Here is a 22,343-nt window from a genome sequence, read left to right on the forward strand (position 1 = left end):
CTGCCGATGTCGCACACTATGTGAAAACCTGCCGAGATTGTCAGCGACGAAAGACTCCTCCCTCATGACCAGCAGGATTTCCGAACCCCATTGAACCTCCCTCAAGGCCCTTTCAGCAGATCGGCATGGACTTGCTTGGCCCTTTTCCAACGTCAACATCTGGAAATAAGTGGATCATCATAGCGACCGACTACCTGACCCGCTATGCCGAGGCGAAAGCCCTACCGAACGGAACAGCAGCAGAAGTCGCCAAATTTTTCGTGGACTGCATTCTTCTTCGACACGGCGCCCCCGATGTGCTCATCACGGACAGAGGAACAGCATTCATGGCGGAAGTAACGCAAGCCATCCTACGTTACAGCCAAACCAGCCACCGGAGGACAACTGCATACCATCTGCAGACCAACGGACTGACCGAGCGCCTGAATAAAACCATCGCCGATATGCTCGCCATGCATGTCGATGCCGAACACAAAACCTGGGATGTCATCCTGCCTTACGTCGTCTTCGCCTACAACACTTCAGTGCAGGAGACCACCCAGATGGCGCCTTTTAGACTCGTCCACGGCAGGGAGGCCACGACCACGCTAGACGCCATGCTGCCCATCGTTACAGAACAAGGGAACGCCGACGTTGCCACCTACCTTCAACGTGCAGAAGAAGCTCGAAGGCTTGGCGGATTACGGATCAAAGATAAGCAGCGGTCCGACGCCAGACGCTACAACTTACGAAGACGCAACGCGGAATACAAGCCAGGAGACCAAGTCTGGGTGCGGACGCCCATTCGCCGCCTTGGATTGAGTGAAAAGCTTTTGCGCCGCTATTTCGGCCCATACAAGGTTCTTCGTCGGCTAGGTGAAATGGATTATGGAGTCATCCCTGACGCAATGACTGCATCCCAGCGACGCCGCATACGACCAGAAGTTGTCCATGTAGTCCGTCTGAAGCCGTATTATGCGCGCTAAAGGCCGCTGTATTTTCATGCTCTATTTTTTGCAAGATCCGTTTTTTTTTCTCTTACTAGTCGCATTATTTGTTTTAAATCATCGGGTCGATGCTTCTTTGAGAGGGGAGTAATGCCGCGAATATTTGCAGTGTTTGTTCGTTTTTCAAATCTGCCGCCACACCACCTGATCGCTTTCTTTGTGACGCAAGACGCGACTAGATTTATCTCGATTGATCGCAGCCAGGCAGAGCTAATTCTACGTTGTTCCGGAATGTTCTAGTAACTTTGCAGGCTTTATCTCAAAATTTCGCTATCAGCTTTAAATTGAGCACTGCCGACAGCGGCGGCCATTCTGTTCGACGACCGCCCAGCACGCTTGTCACTTCGCCGCCGCCGAGTGATTCAGTCCATTTTGGGTGCAAGTCAGCCCAATAAACATTTTTTTCTTTTAGAAGACCCTTTCGTCCGTCTTCATCGCTGCTTCGACTGCCGTCACCACTACGTGACAATACGCTCTAAGGTGGCAGGAGCGTTGCAGGGCTTGAAAAGCATGAGCTTGAATTGGTAAATGCCATAGGGGTGACAAAGGCTGTCTTCTCACGATCCCGTTCGTCAACAGCAATTTTCCAGTAGCCTGAAGGAGATCAGTATAAGAAAACTACCTGGCACCGAGGAGGCAGTCGAGCGTGTCATCAATTCTCGGAAGAGAATAGACTTCTTTCTTTGTTATGTGATTAAGATGCAGATAGTCTACGCAGAAGTAAGGAAAGTCTTAGGAACAATGAAAAGTGGAAAAGCAGCTGGTGAGGATTAGGTAACAGCAAATCTGTTGAAGGATGGAGGGAAGACAGGGCGGCTAGAAAAGCTAGCCGCCCTGCGTACGCAATGCCTTATGACCTCCACCGTACCAGAAGCTTAGAAGAACGCAAATATTATCTTAATTCAAAAGAAAGGAGACCCCAAGGACTTGAAAAATTACAGGCCGCTCAGCTTACAGTCCGTTGCCTACCAGGTACTTACTACGGTAAATCTCTTATAGAGTGACAGCAACCTTAGACTTCAATCAACCAAATGAGAAGGCAGGCTTTCGCTAAGGATATTCCACAAAAGATCATATTCACGCTGTAAATCAGGTGATAAGAGAAATGTGCAGAATAAAAGTATCCCCTATTTATAGCTTTCATTGATTACGAGAAAGTATTTTACTCAGTGGAAACATCGGCACTCATGATGGCCTTGCGGAATCGGGGTGTAGAAGAGCCTTATGTGAAAATACTGGAAGATAGCTATCTTTGTCCTCCATAAAGTCAGCAATAAATTTTCTAATAAGGAAGGGTATCAGGCAGAGAGACAAGATCTCGCCATGCTATGCACTGCCTGTTTACAGCAAGTATTGCGAGGCCTGAATTGGGAATAGTTAGGGAGAACAGTTAACGGCGAATACCTAAATGATAGTCAATTCGCTGATCACTTTGCCTTGCTATGACTTTCAAGAGGTGAATTTCAAAGCATGATCAATCAGTTATACAAGCAGATTGGAACAGTGGTTCAAAAATTAGCATGCATTAAAGTATTGTTCAACTGTCTAGCAAGGGAACAGCAGTTTACAATTGGCAGCGCGGTGCTAGTAATTGCAGACGAATAGGTCGACTTAGGGCAGGTAGTGACAGCTGATCCGGATCATGACAGGGAATTAACTAGAAAGATAAGAATAGGGTGCAGCGCATATGGCAGGTTCTCGCATCATGAATAGCAGGTTACCAATAGCCTTCAAGACAAAAGGGTACAACAGCAGTATCTTACCAGTATTCAACTACGGGGCAGAAGCGTGGAGGCGAACGGAAAGGGTTTAGCTTAAGTTAAGGGCAACACAGCGATCCATGGAGAGAAAAATGATAGGTATAAGGTTAAAATATCGTGGGCGGGCAGAGTGGGTGAGGGAACAAACGCGTGTTAATGACATCCTGGTCGAAATCAAGAGGAAGGAATGGGCTTGGGCAAGGCATGTACTGCGAAGGCAAGATGACCGCTGGTCCTTAAAGGTAACGGAGTGGATTCCGAAAGAAGGGAAGCGTAGCTGGAGATGCAGACGGTTAGGTGGGCGGATGAGATTAGGAAGTTTGCAGGTATAGGGTGGGCGAGCTGTCCAAAGACAAGATTTATTGAAAAGACACGGAAGAGGACTTTGTCCTGCAGTGGGCGTAGTCAGGCTGATGACGATAATGGGGATGATTATGACAGGGGACACCCACGGCCTGCTAAAAGGCTCAATAATGTTGCTCGCCAGCATCTTGTCTACTTCCGTCTGGATGATATGGCGCTCTGGAAGGTGGACACCATAGTGCCTTCTGTGTATGGGGCTGGCGTCGCCCGTATTTATGCGGTGGGTCACGACAGTAGTTTGGCCTAGAGGACGATTCCCAATATTGAAGACGTGCAAAATCGGCCGCGATCATTGCAGAAGCAAGGTCCGGATGCGAAGCGGCCGAGCGGGAGTCATGGAGACCAAACGAAGGATCAGCTGTGACAGCAGAAACTGTGCATTCGACCAAAGGAAATAGTTCAGCGAGTGCCATTCCACAGGGTAAAACTTGAGTAGAGAGGCTGAAGTTTACAATCGTAATTAAGATGCGGTTACCGGTGAAGGTCAGGACGGTGTGTGGAAGGATGGTGTTTGCTGAAGGACAAAGTCCTTGAATGGGTAAGTGACGTAGGCACCATCAGGAAGAGGGGGTTCGGGTACATAGGAGCATATACTGTAGAATCGCGCGACAGGCGAGTAACTTCAGCGGTACGTAAGCGGGGAGGCTTGGAATCGAAGTGTTCAGAGCAGAGTGACAGGTCCAAACGAAGAAGCCCAGTGGAGCACTCAATTAGCGCCGCGTGTTGTTAAGCAGTCAATGCCGATGATCACATAAGGGGGGGGGGGGGCAGTGGCCGAGCATAGTGAACAGGACGGCTGTACGACGGGCAATGCAAACACGCGCAGTGCACATTCCGACGGCGGCAGCAGCACTGCCGTCTGCGACACGAACAGCTGATGAAACGGCGGGTGTCACAACCTTCTTCAGGCGACGGCGCAATGAGGAGCTAAAGACAGAAGTTTGAGCGCCATTGTCAATCAGAGCGGCAACTGGTGCATCGTCCACGCAGATATCGAGAAGGTCGCGGCGAGGAGCGAGGATCAGGAGAGAATATTTAGGGTAGGGTCGTCAATGAAGCGTCACCTCCACCAAATATTACGGGGTTAGTACAGCAGCAGTAACGATAGGCCGCACACAAGGGACATACCAAAACCAAAGTCACTCAAGCGCTAGCTGCGGCGTCCTCATCGTCAACTACCCAATGACAGAACAGCGTCCTCTTCGCTTCGCGACAGTCTACGGTCACAACATTTTGATGCTTAAAGGAAACAGCGTGCCGTAGCGAAACCTATAAAGAGAATAATGAAATATCATGCCCTGTTTTTTTTTTTGCACGGCAGCAGAGTATCCACCGGTGATGAAATGCAAACGAGGTCTCCCGACCCTAGTGCTAGGCTTCGCTGGGATGAAACGCCTACAATATTGGTCCCTTACAATGCCTTTTTTTAAGAAATATGCCTTGTGGCATGGCGCCTTTTGACCAAAGGAGCCCTTGCACCAAAAAATTGAACGCCATCATCAGCTAACATTGTGGGAGTGACCCATAATAAGCGTCCCAATAAGGTACGTTTGCTGGACACGATTGGCATCTAGGCGCTGTTCATACAAAAAGATCTAGCCGCACAATATTGTTTGCAGTTAATGGGCGCGAACTAGAGATCAAGGACCTCGAATCGGACTATACAGCACAGTCGCTGCATGTCAACAGAACATAAGCCTTACAACATGCCCGAGGCAACGCGCATCTCGCCGTTTGGCGAGCATGGACGCACCAACGGCCCACTGTTCGCCACAAGCGGCGAATGCACCCAACACACGGGGGGGGGGGGGGGGGGGGTGTTGGTCAGTCGGCAATCAACTGAGGTGATCTTTCAAAGCGCTCCGCAGGTGGCGGAGTGGTCAGCGGGCGCATTACAAAATAATTTCCAAGCCCCAACGGTAGGACTATACACAGATATACTCGTTCATAAGGTATGCAAGGATAGGTTGGATATGCTAATGAAAAAGTACCACGGCCATCTGTTCCTTTCAGAGGAGGTGATAGAACTCAGCAGAGCACGTTCTGGGACACGTTGGTGCATAGCTTGAGTAGATCAAGCGCACAAAAGACAGCACACAGACAAAGAATAACACGAAAGAGGCACTACTTGCGCTAGTAGCAAGCAGCGCCGGTCTCGCGTTATTGTTTGTCTGTGTGCTGTCTTTTCTGCGCTTCATCTACTTAAGATAGAACTCAGACTGCGAACTTCTCGTGCGTATAGTACCTATTTCTTTTCAGAAGGAAGTGCATGGAAAGCATAGAACAACAACGTCATGACAATCAGTCGACGCCATTGCCTAGAGGGTATCTATTAGGTGTCATGTGTGGCTTAGTTCTTGTGTTTTACCCGACTATGGTTTGGGTCGCTTCTTGGTAGCTTCACAAAAAGGGGGCATGAAACCATGGCACAGCTTAACGCGCCAGTTCTGTTTCCTTTTATAGGTCATGTCTGATGCTTCTCACAGGATAATTCAACATACTTTGAAGAGCGAGTTTAGACTTCTACAGAGAACGTCAAAACTAAACGTATCTCTGAGAATTTTTTTTTGCTTCACACCTAGCTAACGCTTGAACTTTCGCGTTACATGCTGCTGACCATCCTGTTTTTTTTTTGCATTTCGTGTTATCTCGATACCGGGCAGCGTGATAAACTTTAAACTACATTTACACAACATATCTGCAATTGTATAGCGACTTTCCAACACCACCAATTTATTTTTCGTATGAATTTCTTCGTTTCTTATCACTTTCTTTCTTGACAATTTACACCCTTGGACTCTTAATCAGCAAAACCCCCTCCACAACTCCAAGTAGGAGATTAAATTATTTATAGCCGTTAAAATACTCGTCCTTTTTATTTTTCGTAACACGAGCATTTTGTCACTTCTCATCAACTGAAATTAATACATCATAATTCCCTAAGTCGCTTTTGTGTTTTTTCTAGAAAAAAAGGTCTAAATTTCTGAATATCAATATTGGTAGTCTCTATTCCCTTACTAGAGTCATGCCTTCGTGTCAACTGCGGGCAATTTATTTCCCTTAGTCATAGAGCACTTCGAAAATATTTAAAGGTATAATGATTCATAAATTCCCCTTACCTGTACATGTAAGGACTGTGCTGAAAAGTTAGCATCCACCAATGTAGACCACTGTCATTCATCGCACCGCACATTGCCTGCGGGATGATATGTTCGATTTTGTGACTTTTTCTTTACTTTTCTTAATATACAGTGAGAAAGACGTGGCTCACCATTGCTGATCCGAGAAAAAACAACTGCTTCCCGGAGGTATTTCTGAAACCTTCTAGACGAGTATCTATATTCTGACATTCTTCGTTCAAAACTTCTTCGTATGCCTGTAATAAACAGTATACTTGAAATAAAGCTTGCAGATGGGAGGGCTAATGTGCCGCTTGCTTGCTAATTATAAGGCGTGCCCTGCGAAAACTAAGATGTGTCCTTTATTTTTTGTTTCAAATCTTCATTTCTACAAAGGAACCATAAAGAATGTTAAAAGACTGCGGCCTGCTGTAGCATGGTGTGCATAGGCTGACCCATTCCTAATTGCCTCGATATGATGTGCAATGCAACGCTTAAAATTGGTCTTCAAAATTCTGCTTAGCCTCCAGCCTCTCTGGGGATGACCGTGATACTAGGCACTGGTGAAACAACCATGTCTCGTGGGAATGGAAAGGAAAAAAAAAAACACTGTGAAAAATTGAAATTGGTTGTTGGGGAAAGAAAATGGCGCATTATTTGTTTCACATCTCGGTGGGCACCTGAACCACGCCGTAAGGGAAGAGATAAAGTAGGGACTGAGAAAAGAAAGAATCGAAGAAAGTGGTGCCGCAGTGTACGGCTCCGGAATAATTGAAATTTTTGGAAGACCACAACGCATTCGCTGACACCATGTACGGTTTTCGCCCGCACCGATCCGCACAGGACATTCTGCTACAACTCGATCGAGAAATTCTCAACCCCGTCGAATACCCCGTAAGCGACAAGGTAGTACTCGCCTTAGACTTAAAGGGCGCCTTCGACAATGTCAAACACGAAAGCATCTTACAACATCTTTCCCAGACCAACTGCGGTCGCAGAACCTTTCAGTACGTAAAACAATTCCTATCTGAGCAACAATCAATCACCAGGATACAAGACGAAGAACACGGCCCTTACCGGCTAGGAACGTGAGGAACCCCGCAGGGCGCGGTTATTTCTCCGCTCCTTTTCAATCTCGCCATGATGAATCTCCCGGCCCAGCTGGCGAAAGTCAAAGGCATTCAGCATGCGCTTTATGCTGACGACATAACCATCTGGGCCAAACACGGCACCGTCGGTGACATAGAAACCCACCTGCAGCAAGCGGCAGCGATCGTAGATGCCTACGCTCGCCATTGCGGCCTTCAGTGCACCCCGGCTAAGTCTGAATTTGTGCACATTCGCCCATCACCAAAGTGCGATACCAAACTGGAACTATCCCTGCCTAACGGCCCCATACCCGAACACGACGAGATCAAAGTACTTGGTCTTTTCATCCACAAACAAAGACGAGTTGAAACAACATTAGCCAGACTGCGCAAGGTAGGAACTCAGGTATGGCCGAATGGTCCGCCGGGTCTCTAACAAACGCGGGGGGCTACGATGCAAAGACGCCTTGCGGCTGGCGCGTGCCTTCGTAACCAGTAGAGTCCTCTACTCGACCCCCTACCTTCACCTTCGGAAATCTGACGAAAATGCCCTCGAGGTAGTCCTCAGAAAAATGTACAAGGGTGCCCTGAACCTCCCGGCAAACGCGTCTAACCAACGCCTCATGGGCCTGGGGATGGTTAACACATTCGCCGAGCTTCGCGAAGCCCATTTGACGAACCAATACACTAGACTCTCGCAAATGCCATCGGGTCGCCGCCTACTAGCCCGACTGCACATTCGCCATCACACAACACTCGTGGATGAGCGCGCACGTGTCCCCGAGATTTGGAGACACGCCCTGAACGTGCGACCTCTCCCGGCCAAAATGTCAAAGGAAGACTATAGTGGCAGACACCTCGCGCGGGCGGAATCTCTAGCCTACCACTACGGTGACAAACACGGAGTCTTTTACGTGGACGCCTCCGGCCCAGACCATGGGGGGTGGTAAACGGCCGCTGTCGTACACAAGAAAGCTACGGTGAACGGACTTACGTTCCGAGCTCAAAACATAACTCATGCGGAGGAGGTCGCTATCGCGCTAGCTGCCGCAGACCGGGACTCGCGGGTCATCATTACAGACTCGAGAGGGGCCTGTAGAAACATTGAACAGGGATACATTCATTTCCTAGCTTACCGCATTCTTCAAAACAGTGACTATCCCGGGGCCCCCGCTCCCCGAACGATAGTATGGGCTCCCGCTCATCTAGGACTCGAAGGCAATGAAATGGCAGATGCCTCCGCCCGCGCGCTCACTCTCCAGGTAACAACGCCTTCTAACCCAACCGCAGCGGATCCCGATCCCAAGCCCGTCTTTACCTTTACGGAAATAACACAACTTTACCAATCTGAACATTCAATCTTTCTCAAGCCATGCAAAGACCTCACTAAGACGGAGGAACGCATTCTCCTCCGTCTCTTCACCAAAACTCTGCTGTGCCCGGCAGTTCTGAAATTCCTTGATCCCGCTTGCACGGGAAAATGCCCACACTGTGAGGAGAAGTCCTCGGATATCTACCACATGGTGTGGGCATGCCAGTCAACCCCCAACCTAGACCCCAAACCCAACCCCACCCCGGAGGACTGGGAGGCAGCCCTGCTCAACTGCTCCGACCTAACGAGCCAAAAGGCCCTAGTCGTCCGAGCCCGAGCAGCCCTGGAGGCCAATGGGCTCCTGTAACGAGGAGCCCACCTAGTGTTTGTAAGGGGGGGTCCCTTCCGGGCCCTCTCATACTTCCTCCATATATATTCCCAATTAAAGTTTTCTCTCTCTCTCTCCGGAATAATTTCGATCACCTGGGGATCTTTAACGTGCGCTGACATCGCACAGAACACAGGCGCCTTGGCGTTTCGCCTTCATCGAGAGCGGCCGCCGCGGTCGGGTACGAATCCGGGTACTCCGGATCAGTAGCTGTGCGCCCTAAACATTGTGTCACCGCGGCGGGTAAATACAGTGAAGTAATAAATTTTAATGAAGAGTATGTTCTAAACTGAAACTTAGTGTCAGCCGTACCATACCGCTTGTAAACCTCTCCAAATTTGATTCTTGCTAAAAGAAAATGAAGAAAAATGCATCATTCGTGGATGAAATCGTCCTACAGCTCGCACTATCTTTTCATGCCGACTTTTTATGATTTCAAGGTTAAAAGAGAGTCGCATATAATACACAAAATGTAGAAAACGCAGGTGCGGGTGAAAATTTTTCTGAACCACATTGTTTTTGTTACATTAGGCCAAAGTTTTTCACACAAAACACATCCCTGTTAAAAAATTTCAAAGCAATGGTGAAAACTTTGCCTCTCTCTCGCCCTCACTATCCTGCCTTCATTTTTGTGTTTTGTGAACATGATTATTTCTGTGGTCACTCGTGAAAAAGAGCGAAAATGCCTACATATTGTAACAGTTGTTACACTGAAAAGGAACTGCAGCGGCTGAACGAGGGCACCAGAGAAACGGACCTACACTTCAGCGTCGTCTACTTCTAGAGGCTGCGATCTCTTTCTTCTTCTACTTCCAATCCTCGTGTCACTGCCCCCTCTTCAGGAGCATCGCCCCGATGCGATGTTACCGTCAGACCGAATAGCGGGGAGAAAAAATGTTCAAGAGGTACACCACGAGTCTGACATCACGGAATATGACTACATGCAGCCGGGAAGTCACTCGGGGGGTCGCTCGTAGTACGGCCTCATTCGCACCACATGCACAACGTCGCTGCGCTTGCCGTTGTGCGATGAACGAGCTGGCGAGGCTGGTGCGACTTCGTACGTTACGTCGCTGAGGCGGCGGACAACAAGGTAAGGGCCGAAGTAGCGGCGCAGTAACTTTTCGGACAGCCCGCGACGACGAACGGGCGTCCAAACCCACACATAGTCGCCTGGGTGGTAGGTAACGTAGCGGCGTCCAAGGTTGTAGCGGTCAGCATCGATCTGCTGCTGACGGTGAATGCGGTGTCTGGCCAGTTGCCGTGCTTTTTCCGCGCGCTGAACATAGGTGGCGACGTCGACAAGTTCACTCTCACTGTCAGGGGGGTCCACGGTGTAGCATAGCATCGAGGGGGGTGGTAACCTGTCGACCGAAGACTAATTCGAACGGAGTGAACTGCGTCGTCTCTTGCTGCGCGGTATTATACGCGAATGTTGCGTATGGGAGAATTTCGTCCCATGTCTTGTGCTCGATATCAATATACATGGAAAACATGTCGGTCAAGACCCTGTTGAGGCGTTCTACCAAGCCATTTGTCTGCGGGTGGTAGGCTGTTGTACGTCTATGGCTGGTGTGCGTGAGCTTGAGTACAGCCTGAGTGAAGCGGGCCGTAAATGCAGCTCCACGGTCAGTAATGATAGCTGCAGGAGCGCCATGACGCAGAACGATGTTGTGGCCGAAGAAGTCGGCGACTTCAGCAGCAGTACCGTTTGCAAGTGACGTGGTCTCAGCGTATCGGGTCAAATAATCTGTCGCGACCGCAATCCACCGGTTTCCTCTGGTCGACTTCGGAAAAGGGCCGAGGAGGTCTATGCCAATTTGCTGAAAAGGGGTCTTTGGTGGTGCTATGGGCTGCAGTAAGCCGGCTGGCTTCAGAGGAGGAGATTTGCGCCGTTGGCAATCCCGGCATGTTGTTACGTATCTACGCACGGATGGGAGTAAATTGGGCCAGTAATACTTAAGCCGAATCTTTGCCAGTGTGCGACTAACCCCCAAGTGGCCGGCGGATGGTTCATCATGACAAGCGCTTAAGATTTCGGAGCGTAACTGGGATGGCACAACAATCAGAAACGTCTCTTTGTTGCTGTCAAAGTTGCGCTTGTAGAGGACTCCACGCCGCAGAATGAAGGTCTGTAGTCCACGGCGAAAAACACACGAGGTACATGAGAATTCAAACCCTCCAGATACTTAACGAGTGGCGCCAACTCAGAATCTGCTCGTTGAAGCTGCGCCATACGGGAGATGCTAATGGCACAAAGAACAGGGCAATCTTCGGGGATGTCCTGCGTAGCCGGTTCCACGGGCGCTCGTGATAAACAGTCCGCGTCCTGGTGCTGCCGACCCGATTTATAGACGACCGTAACGTCGTACTCCTGTAAACGGAGGCTCCATCTGGCCAACCGGCCACAAGGGTCTTGAATGCTGGCCAGCCAGCATAGCGAGTGATGATCGCTGACAACACAAAACGGTCGGCCGTAGATGTAAGGTCGAAACTTACTCAGAGCCCAGATGACGGCAAGGCACTCTTTTTCTGTCGTCGAATAGTTCCGTTCCGATCGAGAAAGTGTGCGGCTCGCGTAGGCGATTACTCGCTCTGCGCCGTCCTGCCACTGTACGAGGATCGCTCCGAGGCCGACATTGCTGGCGTCAGTGTGGACATCAGTCTCTGCATTCTCGTTAAAATGAGCTAGTATTGGCGGACTTTGAAGGCGGCAGCGGAGTTCCTCGAAGGCTGCGTCTTGGGCACTTCCCCATACGAAGGGTGTGTCATCTCGAGTCAAGGCAGTCAATGGCTCAGCTAGGCGAAAAAAATCTTTAACAAAGCGGCGGTAATACGAGCAGAGGCCCAAAAAACGTCGGAGGCCCTTCTTGTCGGTTGGGCGTGGGAAACTGGAGACGGCGGAAGTCTTGTCGGGGTCTGGAAGAACACCTTGTCCGCTGACAACATGTCCTAAGAAACGAAGCTCATCGAAGGCGAAATGGCATTTCTCTGGCTTGATCGTTAGTTTGCACACTGAAGAGCTTGAAGGAAAATGCGCAATCGCTGCAAGTGTTGTTCGAAGCTAGACGAAAAGATGACCACGTCGTCCAGGTACACAAGGCACGTCTGCCACTTCAAACCAGCTAAAACAGTGTCCATCATGCGTTGAAATGTGGCCGGAGCGGAGGAAAGTCCAAACGGGAGCACCTTAAATTCGTACAGACCGTCGGGTGTCACGAAAGCCGTTTTCTCGCGGTCTCGCTCGTCCACCTCGATCTGCCAATATCCGCTTTTCAGATCTAAGGAAGAGAAGACCCTGGCGTCCCGGAGTCGGTCAAGGGCATCATCGATCCTCGGGAGTGGGTATACGTCCTTTTTGGTAACATTATTCAGTTTCCTGTAATCAACACAGAATCGCAACGTGTTGTCTTTCTTTTTTACCAGGACCACCGGCGACGCCCACGGACTTGTTGACGGCTGTATAACGTCGTCTGCAAGCATTTCATCGACTTGCGTCCTAATAGCTTCGCGCTCTTTTTGGGCGAAACGCGGTATGGACGCTGACAAACTGGTGGCGTGGCCGAATCGGTGACAATGCGATGCTTGGCTACCGGCGTACGTCCGACCTTGGAGCTCACCGCGAAGCAATCTTTAAAATCAAGTAGCAGCGACGACAGAAGGTTCTTCTGATGAGGTGACAACTCCGGGTTGATTTTAACCTTCTGAAGGGCGTTACTTGGTGCGGTATCGTCGTGAAGATTCACCTGTACGGGGCACATATTCGGCAACCTATCCACGTCGTCGAGGAAGGCGACGGCCGTTCCCTTGGCGAGGTGCTGAATTTCGTTCGTGAAATTCGTGAGAAAAACTGTCGCACAGCCGTCATTCAGTTCAACAAGACCGCGCGCGATAGCCACACCCTTCTCGAGCAACAGCGAAGGGTGACTGTCCGCAATACCTTCGTAGTCGTGAAACGAGTCGTTCCTCACTAACACCAGCACACTGGACCGTGGTGGCAGCATTACGTCGTCTTCGACTATACGCAGAGCGTTGTCTCCTGGGCCTTCTGTGTTACTGTGCGCCACGGCTTGCTTCGTCGAAAATGTGACTCGTGCCTCAGGTAGATCGATAACAGCACCGTTTGCCTGTAGAAAGTCGAGGCCCAGGATCAAATCTCTCGAACAGTCGCTCAACACGACGAATTCACCCACGTAGACGAAACCGCTGATGCCGACTCGGGCTGTGCACCTTCCGGCCGGGCTAATGAGGTGACCTCCAGCCGTGCGAATGCTAGGGCCCAACCATGGTGTCAAAACTTTGCTCAATTCCTGGGCGAGGGTGTGGCTCATCACGGAATAGTCAGCCCCAGTATCAAGTAAAGCGATGGTGTCAGTTCCGTCAATCGCCACACGCAAATCAGAAGTAGCGCGTCGGTTGCTGTCGCTACCCTGCCCCGGTGAGGAATCAGCGTATCGGTATATCGGCGGCGGAGGATCTTCAGTTTTCCCGACAGCAGCGGCCTTGCCTCCGGAGACCGCTGGAATTAGTTTTCCCGGCGTGGACTGGGAGAACGCCGCTCAGGGTAGCCGGCGTCTCGGCGAGGGCTTGGGGAACGGTAACGCAGCGGAGATGACCTAGGATCGTAGCGACCGTATGTCCCTGGCCTCTGACGGACCGACAGATGAGCTTCAATTTCGAATGGTCGTTCGCCATTCCGGGGGCAAGGGTCATCGGGCGCGAAACCACGCAGACCCACTCGGCGGTACGGGCAGGCCCTGTAAAGATGTCCCGCCTCACCACAGTGGTAGCAAAGGGGCCGCCGGTCCGGTGCACGCCACACTTCAGACTTCCGTGGCAGCTGATAAGCTGGTCGAGCAGGCACCCGGGAAAGACCAGATTGCTGCGCTGCGTGAGTCGCGGTATTCACGTCGTAGCCTGGCGTTGGGGCCCGGCAGAGGACAGATGCATAGGTTGGTCTCACTTCAGTCTGTCTTGGGATCTCAGGCAGTTGTTGCCGCTGTGCTGCTAGGCGCACCTCGTCCCGGGCGACTTCAGACAGCGATGTAACAGACGGCGCGCTGGGAGGCAGCTGGAGGGCTTGTAATTCCTCCCTGACGATCGACCTGATTAGGTCCCGTAAAACCGCCGCATCACTCCCTAGCGGCATCGAAGAAACAGCGGGCCCAAGCGTGCTTACACCCCGATTGTATTGCCGGGCTCGTTGCAGGAGCGTCGTCTCCATGGTAGTCGCTTCCGTGAGGAATTCGGCAACAGTACGCGGTGGACTGCGCACAAGACCGGCGAAAAGTTCCTGCTTGACCCCGCGCATGAGGTGGCGAAGCTTCGTCTCCTCCGCCATGGATGGGTCAGCACGCTTGAGAAGGCGCGTCATGTCCTCTACATACATGCGGACGCTTTTGTTAGTCCGCTGGTTACGGGAGCGAAGCGCAGCTTCAGCTTTCTCCCGGCTGTCTGCGTTGGGGAATGTAGCTATGAGATTTTGGCGAAATGTCTCCCATGAGGACAGGTTGCTCTCGTGGTTCTCGTACCATGTCCTAGCGGAGTCCTCGAGCGCAAAATACACATTATGGAGCTTACGGTCGTCGCTCCAACCGTTGTAACGTGCGACCCGCTCGAAGGTGTCCAGCCAGTCTTCCGTATCTTCGTACACGTCGCCGTAAAAAGATGGCGATGTTCGCGGCGTGTGGTAGAGGATGGGCGCCGGGAACCTACTGTCTGTGGCCATTTCCGGTGGGACCGTCGGTCGAGGCTACGTCTTCCTCGTCGGGTTGTCAAGAGGCCCGAACTCAGGTGTCTCACCGCCGAGGCGGCGGCTTGGGCGCTGATGGACCGGTGTGAGTGCCGTCTTTATCTCGTAGGCGTACGCAGGTCGGGAAGCGTACCCAGCACTGCTCCACCAGATGTGTAACAGTTGTTACACTCAAAAGGAACTGCAGCGGCTGAACGAGGGCACAAGAGAAATGGACCTACACTTCAGCGTCGTCTACTTCTAGAGGCTGCGATCTCTTTCTTCTTTTACTTCCAATCGTCGTGTCAATATTTAGACACTAATGTATGTGCCATCCCCTGAGGCGTATCAGTGGCATTGGCTTTCTTCTGCTAATGCCAAACCTTTGAACCGCACCCATCCACTGCAGCCGCATTTTGCAGAAGGCTAAATGGACAAGCGGCCATGTGTTCTGCGATGTCGCCTGATTTTAATGAATCCTAACTTGTCAATATTAATTACGAGCCCTCCACCATGGCGTTCATGTGCCGCTGCGGGACCTGTTAGCCAACATGCCACCATACTGCTTCTTCCTGGCGCTTTTGTGCGTTTACTTTAGTGTATGTGAACTGCTGCTGTTCAGATCATTGGCAATATACTGCTGACTATAGAAATTGACGCTGCTAGTAATTGTCAAGCCGGAGCAAGTGCCTGCTTCTGAAGTCTTGTTTTCTTTGTTTCCATGAGGTTCAAGGACTGTTCACCGCTTATCTTAGTTATGGTTCAGCTGCAAAGGGCTGATGCATGCTTTAGATTAAGCATCGTGAGACACTAAGCAGGCGGCGAGGAGATAAAATGCTTTCCATGTGCGAAGCAACCTTTTACTCTTAGACGAGGATACGCTGCCGTATATGGCTCACTGGTTATGATATTTGGCTGCTGACATGAAAGAGCGGGTTCGACCCCCACCGCGGAGGCCACATTTCGTTGGAAGCGAAAAGCTAGAGCCGGGCGTACAGTGCGATGTATGTGCAGCTTAAACAACCCCACGTGGTCAAAATTTTTAAGACGCTCTGCATTACGGTGAGGGCGCCGCCACAATACTGTTCCAATTACTTTAAGGAGGTGCTGAAAGCAATGAGGATGTACTATTAAAACATCATTTGAACCCCCTTTTTGGGTAATAATAGGGTATAGCACTGTGGTTAAGGTATCCTTTCAGGTACCTGAAGTTTAGTGAAACCAGGTTCTCCCTGAATACTGAAAACCCTGTTTAAAGGATGTCTCCTGGCTATTGTCCCCACCGTTTCTGTGTGACAAAGGACGCCTATAAAAATAAGCATTCTGACATATTAAGGTTAAAGGCAATGCCAGAAGATGAAGATCTCAAGAGGGGCCACTGTTAAATTTGCGCAGATTTACCACATGATATGCATGCTTCAGTGGTGAACCACAGTCTATTTTCAGAGAAGTTAGCCGCCCCACTAAGTAGCAAGAGGACTGGTGTTCGAAGTCTTAATGCACTTCATCTATTTTTTAGACCTTTACTTCATTACAAATAAACAGAACTTGTCAACCTGCAAAATTTGAGTCACCAAGTGCTAAAATGATTTTAAAATGTTTGAAAAGCTGGTTAGAATGTATTCAAAGTCCACCGCCCACAATAATGGTAAAGAGACTCTAAAAAGCACGATTTCAGAGAATATCAACGTCCCTTCTTTCCATCTCTATAGCACGTGTGGAGCATTGTACAAGAGCTTAAACGCAAGTCAACTTACCCTGAAAGCCAATTTAACGCCTTCATTATCAGCGATGTTTCCACCTAAAGTATATCGCAAAAATTCTGGAAATTTATCTTGATAATACTTAGACGTCACCTGAAAGAAAGGGCAATCAGGCCTTCGCCTTTGAAATGTAAAAACAAAAAGTAAAACAGTTCGCTTTTGATAGTATCAGTTTACATTATATGAAAATATAATAAAAATAATTAGCTGAAGTATGCTCGATAGCACCTCGCGTCTTCACTGATTTCGCTACGATGTTTGAGGTCTAAACTCAGTGTTGAGACAGAGATCGGCGAAATCGGTTACTGGAGACCTAAGTCGTATCGCACTATGAAATGTGGGGACCGCTTAACGCACCTTGAGAGTTCACTGTGATCGCGTGATGTTCTCAATCTATTGGGCACGGATGCAAGTTCATGAAGACAACATACAATGCACAGCGTGAGACAGTGGCAGTTAAACACGAGGGGTGACCGGTTGCGGCGATGGCATAGCAAGACGACAACAGTTATTGCAAAGAACATTGCATAACTGTAATAAATATTACGTTGAAAAAAACGGCAATGTCCAAATGTTCTCGTGCGGTGGCCGCCGAAGCTGATCTGTTAACGCCGCCGCAGATTTCACACCCAGTCGCGGCCGCATTTATTTTAACAGACCACGAGTTTTTTTTTTAGACTGGAAGCCTCAGTGCTAGAGCATTAAAAGGGCTATTAGGTTGAGCAGTGACATTTACTTGCCGATACTTTTTCTGCCTACAAGAATAAGATGCAATAATGAAGTCCCTTGAGATCGGGTGCGCCGTAGAGCGACTTAATAAATTTATAAAACTTTAAAATAACGAGTGTATTACCATGCCCAGCGTGCCTGTTGTGTTTTCTTGTCTGTTTTTGCTAAATAGGACCAAGAAATTCGGTATAAAATGTGAAAGGGAGAACGGTAAATCACTCTAGCTTCCCACACAATCTTCTCACGCATAATAATTTAAAGCAAAATGTAACATTCGACAAGTTGGTAGCTGGTAAGGGTGGAATTAATACACTGAAACGGTGACGCACAATAAATGGTGCAAACACACAGAAAAAAGCTAGTCTGTGTGCACCTTTTCATGTCGTTCGTCATGTTTTTGTGAAGTTAGGTGCAGAATATTTTGAAGATCTTAAGCGACGTGTTTGTCAACAAGTCGCCCGTCGTCACTTTACGTCAACATATATATCAGGCAGGGTCATCTACGTTCATTACGTTTTCGTTTAGCTTCCCCGTTTTGCTCAGACAAGGCTCCTCCCAGTCGGTTCGAACAAAGAGGAGTGTAATCGTGCACCTTGTGCTGCTAATGTCTTTGAAGCATAAGCCGGTAAATATACCAAATGCAATCGTGTGATACCTAATACTGCTGCTGGAAGCCTCAACCGAAAGGCAATGTTGCTCTGGTGAAAACAATATAAAAAACGTCGCTGATCAGAACATCGTTTTTGTCTGTATCACTTTTTCCCCAGTTCAGATTTAGCCTTGTGTTTTATGTATCATTTGATTGAACTTTATAACGACTGGCCTTTTCGTGCATTCATATTTAGCCTTCCAGCGTCCTACGTGCATCGTTTCAGTGATGACGAGAAAATTTAAAGGAAGGTGTTCGCGGTAAAAAATTCTTTTCTGGTTAGTAACCCATGGCGCAGCTTGCACCTTTAATTTGCATAAACGCAAAGTAAAGTCGTTGTGTTATGCAGAGTAATTTGTTAACGTTTACAAATTTTTATTTTGAAAACTCAAATATACGTTGGTGCAGTCTGTTGAGTTGAATTCTAAAGCAAGAGAGAGTTAAACAAAGGCGAACGGAAAGCCAGGGAGATCAGGTAAGTGACACCCAGTATGCTACCCTACACGTGGGATGAGGAACGAAGAGAGAGAAAGAAAGAGCAGAGAGAGAAAAGGGAGATGACTTTTGCACGTGTGTGCTGGCCATTACTTACAGGGTACGCAAAGCACGCACTGATAGTTCACAACCTTGCACTCAGTCCTGAATCTTTCAAGAAATTGAAACATGCCTTCACAGCTCTCTGCTGCGATGAAGGTTTCCTCCAAGGACCCAGAATCTTGGTTTCAGTAAGGGGCCAAGGATCTTAACGGCAGAGTGTTGCAGCCAGGAGTGCACGCTCATGTTGAAACCGAGTGCAGTTACAAAGAAGGTGTTCTATAGTTTCTTCCCTCTCACATATCTCACACGCAGGAGAGTCTGCCATTGCGATTAAGTGGGAGTAGGCATTTGTGAACGCCACTCCCAGCCACAGGTGACACAACGGCGTAGCATTGCAGCGAGAGAGGCCGGACGGAGGACTAAGTTGAAGGGGTCTATGCGGTGCAGACGGCATGTGGAGTCTTCAGAAGGTGACCATCACGCTAAAACCTGATTTCGGCCAAGAATTCGCAGATGTCTTGCTGCGTCGGCTCTTGTCAGTAGTTTATGGACAATACTGGTACTGCTGTGAGAGGAACGAGCTGCAGCGTTAGCTGCGTCGTTTCCGGCCAAGCCACAGTCTCGTGGTGTCCACTGCAGGACGGTGTCATAACCCTCTTGCTGTGCATGGTGTTGAAGATGTCTTAATTCAGCTACGAGTTGCTCGTCATCGCACGGCGTAAAGCAGAATAAGGTATTATAGGGCTGGTTTTGAATCGCAGTATGCAGCCCATTTGCAAGGTGTTTTTGCCCAAATTACTGCACAGCCTCACTTAAAGGGGCCAATTCTGACCCGGTGGAGGTTGCCCGATTTCAAGTTAGCTAGTTAATACTGGGCTGTCTTGCAGGAATGACTACGATGCAAGTAGAATCTGTAGTTGAGATCGCATCATCTGTATACACATGACAGCGATCCCTATATTCGGAGTGGAGTAGGTAGAGTGCCAACTGTTGAAGGATCAGCGTCGACAAGTTCCAACTTTTCACTACGCCCGGAACTGTAAGGCGCACGCATGGCTCCCGCAGACAAAACAGTGCAAAGGAAGACCATGCCGCCGTGGTGAACTGTGATGGAATGGGCGACTGGTGGCTGTTATTACCTGTGAAAACGCCGCGTGTGGTCGTTGTACCGACACTGACACAAGGCGATGCCAGGGAACCCTTTTTAGACGCTTTATGGGAATCCGCAAGGCGTCAAGGATTATATATGCCGAAGGTAGGTAGTCCTGGACGATAACAATGGTAGCAGCTGTGGATTCTCTGCAAGGGAGACCCGACATGTGCGAAGTTCGTGACTTTGTAGAGTCTGGAGGGACCCAAATTTGCCTTGCATATGTTCCAGAGCACGGGTGCACTATGCCGCAAAAGTCCAAAGAGTGCTCTGTACTGCTGCAGCATTGACTGAATCGGCAAGCCCCATAATTTTCCACCAAGAAATCCAAGCAGGTGAGTGATAGATAATAGGTTTTTCTTTAAAAAGCTGCAATGCGGGCTTCATAATTGTTTTCGGTCTATGATGATCCCCAAAAAACGATATGGCCCGTGGATATGATCCGTGGATAGTTAGCGGATATTGAGTCATACGTTTGTGCGAAAATGCAACTACAGTGCACTACTCGACATAAACGTTCAGACCTTGATATTGGAGACAGCAGAAAGTTATGGTTGCTGCCCGCTGAAGTCTTGCTCGCACCTGGAGACGCGTCACAGAGGAGGCCCAGCACATGTCGTCAGCATATATAGAGATATGGACGGCATTAGGCAGGTTCTTCAGGAGTGCTATAAGTGTCAGATTAAAAAAAGTAGAGCTAAGCACTCCGTCCTGCGGCACCCACCGATAGGTGTTATGCACAGGTGTCAAGCCATCTTCATACGTGATAAAAAATGTACTTTTATTCAGATAGCTTTGTATCCACCCAAACATTCGTCCACCGTTTCCAACAGCCTCTAGCGCATCAATGATGACCTAATGTAATACGTTATCGTAAGCGCCTTTGACAACCAGAAAAAGTGCCGCGCACACGCGCTTCTAGCAATTTTGTTGCTGAACTGTGGACGCAATATCAATGACGTTCTCCATAGAGGTAGCGACCCCACCGGCAACCCGCCATGGCATTAGGATGCACGTTATTGTGCTCACGGTGCCGCTCAAGGCTCGTCAGAATCATTCTTTTCATACTTTTTTCGACATAACTGGCCAATGCTATTCGCCTGTATGATTACAGGTCGAGCGGGGACTTCCCTGGTGTTAGTAGTGGTATCATGCAACTGGATTTCCACTGGGGAGGAACAACACCATCTGGCCATGAATGGTTGTAAGGTTTCAGTAGCTCTCCGCGCGCCTCGTGGCCAAGGTGGCACAGCGCAGCATATGTAATGTCATCTAGCCCTGGTGAATACGAACGCTTACTTTCAGCAGGGAGAGCATCGAGCTCCTCACAAGTAAAGATGGCATCCATTTCTGAACCCCGTGAGGCAGAAGGAACACGCTGGGAACCCGATATATTCTTTGAATTTGCAATTATCCTGCAGAAGTCAACTACAGCTTCAATCTGGGGATGGTTTTGATGTAGATAGCTAAATCACTTAAAGGCTGTCTTTGCTGTGGAAGCGTTCGAAGCCCCGCACCGTCCGCCAAGTGACGGACATGGGCTTTCGAGGATCCAGAGATTGGCAAAGAGGTCCAGTGCTCGTCCGCCACCGTGTTCATTCGTCGCTAAATTTTCCTCTGCAAACGATGCGCCTCTTTGAGATTCTTTAGGTATTTGTTCCGTCTTTAACATCTTTCTTCACGGCGCCGAACATTAGATAGGTGGTCTAATTCTGTACCAAATTCAGTGCTCATTATAGTTGATATGAGGTAGGTTCTAGCAGCCTTCATTGCTGTTTCTATCGTGTTCTTCAAACTAGAATTTAGGGCTCATTTGCACGCCCCATTTGTATGTGTTTTAAAAGATTGTCCAATCGACGCGCGGGTGCTCAGAGGGGCCGGATGCCCCAAGACCTGGAGCCTTGAGATGGGTGGGTATGTGGTCACTCCCGTGGGTCTCCACGTCACAAAAACCATGGACACACCAGCGCAGAGATCGCAAAATTAGCTTAAGGTCCAGGCAACTGCTGAATAAACTTCCTCGCAGGCACATCGGGTGGCCGTCATTCATTATGTAGAGTTCATCTGAAGCAAATAAGGCCAGATTCCTTCCTCTGGCGATGATTATACGACTTCCCCAGAGTTTGTGGGGAGCGTTGTAATCGCCGCTAATAATCTAAATCAACGCATACATTATGCACTGCATCGCGGTCGATAATTAAACTATTAATAACTAATATTAAAAAATACCTAATGTATTTTTAACTCCTGGGGCAAGCATATTTTTCAAAATTGACGCTTGTCAACATCGAAGGTAAGCTGCATTTTAAAATTTTCTCAATCGGCATTCTGTTTCGATATATCAAACGTCAAAAACACGCATTAAAAGCACTCTTAGATGGCTTTCCTGTGTTCAGCTTATTTAAAATGACATCTTTCGCACTTACGCATCAAATACAGAAGTTGAAAGGTTACCGCAATCCAACGAAGATACCAGGCGCAGCAATGCAATTTTAGAATTAGGTAATGAAAGAAAACCAAATCAACCAGCTTTCAAATGCGTGTTTTGGACATTTGATATTTCGAACCATGTTTTTGATTAAGAACATTTAATTTAAAAAAGCAGGGCTTATCTTTGATGCAGACGACCATCAATTTCGCTATATGTACTTGCATCCAAGTTCAAATATGAAAAGGTTTTTCTTAATATAAGTATAATGTTTCTGATTAATGATTCTTTTAAGGTAAACAATGTCCGTTTTCTGACACAATCCACCTCAGCAGACGAC

At 48.8% G+C, this 22,343-nt stretch overlaps 1 protein-coding gene and 1 pseudogene across 1 annotated transcript in view; one reads left to right on the plus strand and one right to left on the minus strand.

Annotated features, from left to right (window-relative positions):
• Positions 1–22,343, minus strand: part of LOC144103825 (endothelin-converting enzyme 1-like) — a 176,128-nt gene that overhangs the window by 4,537 nt on the left and 149,248 nt on the right. Inside the window, exons 17-19 of the mRNA XM_077636526.1 lie at positions 16,505–16,603; positions 6,381–6,485; positions 6,229–6,305 (exon numbers count right to left, since the gene is read on the minus strand). Coding sequence (XP_077492652.1) covers positions 6,229–6,305; positions 6,381–6,485; positions 16,505–16,603 — 281 coding nt within the window. The remainder of the gene's footprint in view (positions 1–6,228; positions 6,306–6,380; positions 6,486–16,504; positions 16,604–22,343) is intronic.
• Positions 8,144–8,995, plus strand: LOC144104084 (uncharacterized; annotated as a pseudogene).

Source organism: Amblyomma americanum, chromosome 9 (genome assembly GCF_052857255.1).
Source record: "Amblyomma americanum isolate KBUSLIRL-KWMA chromosome 9, ASM5285725v1, whole genome shotgun sequence".
Taxonomy (NCBI): Eukaryota; Metazoa; Arthropoda; class Arachnida; order Ixodida; family Ixodidae; genus Amblyomma; species Amblyomma americanum.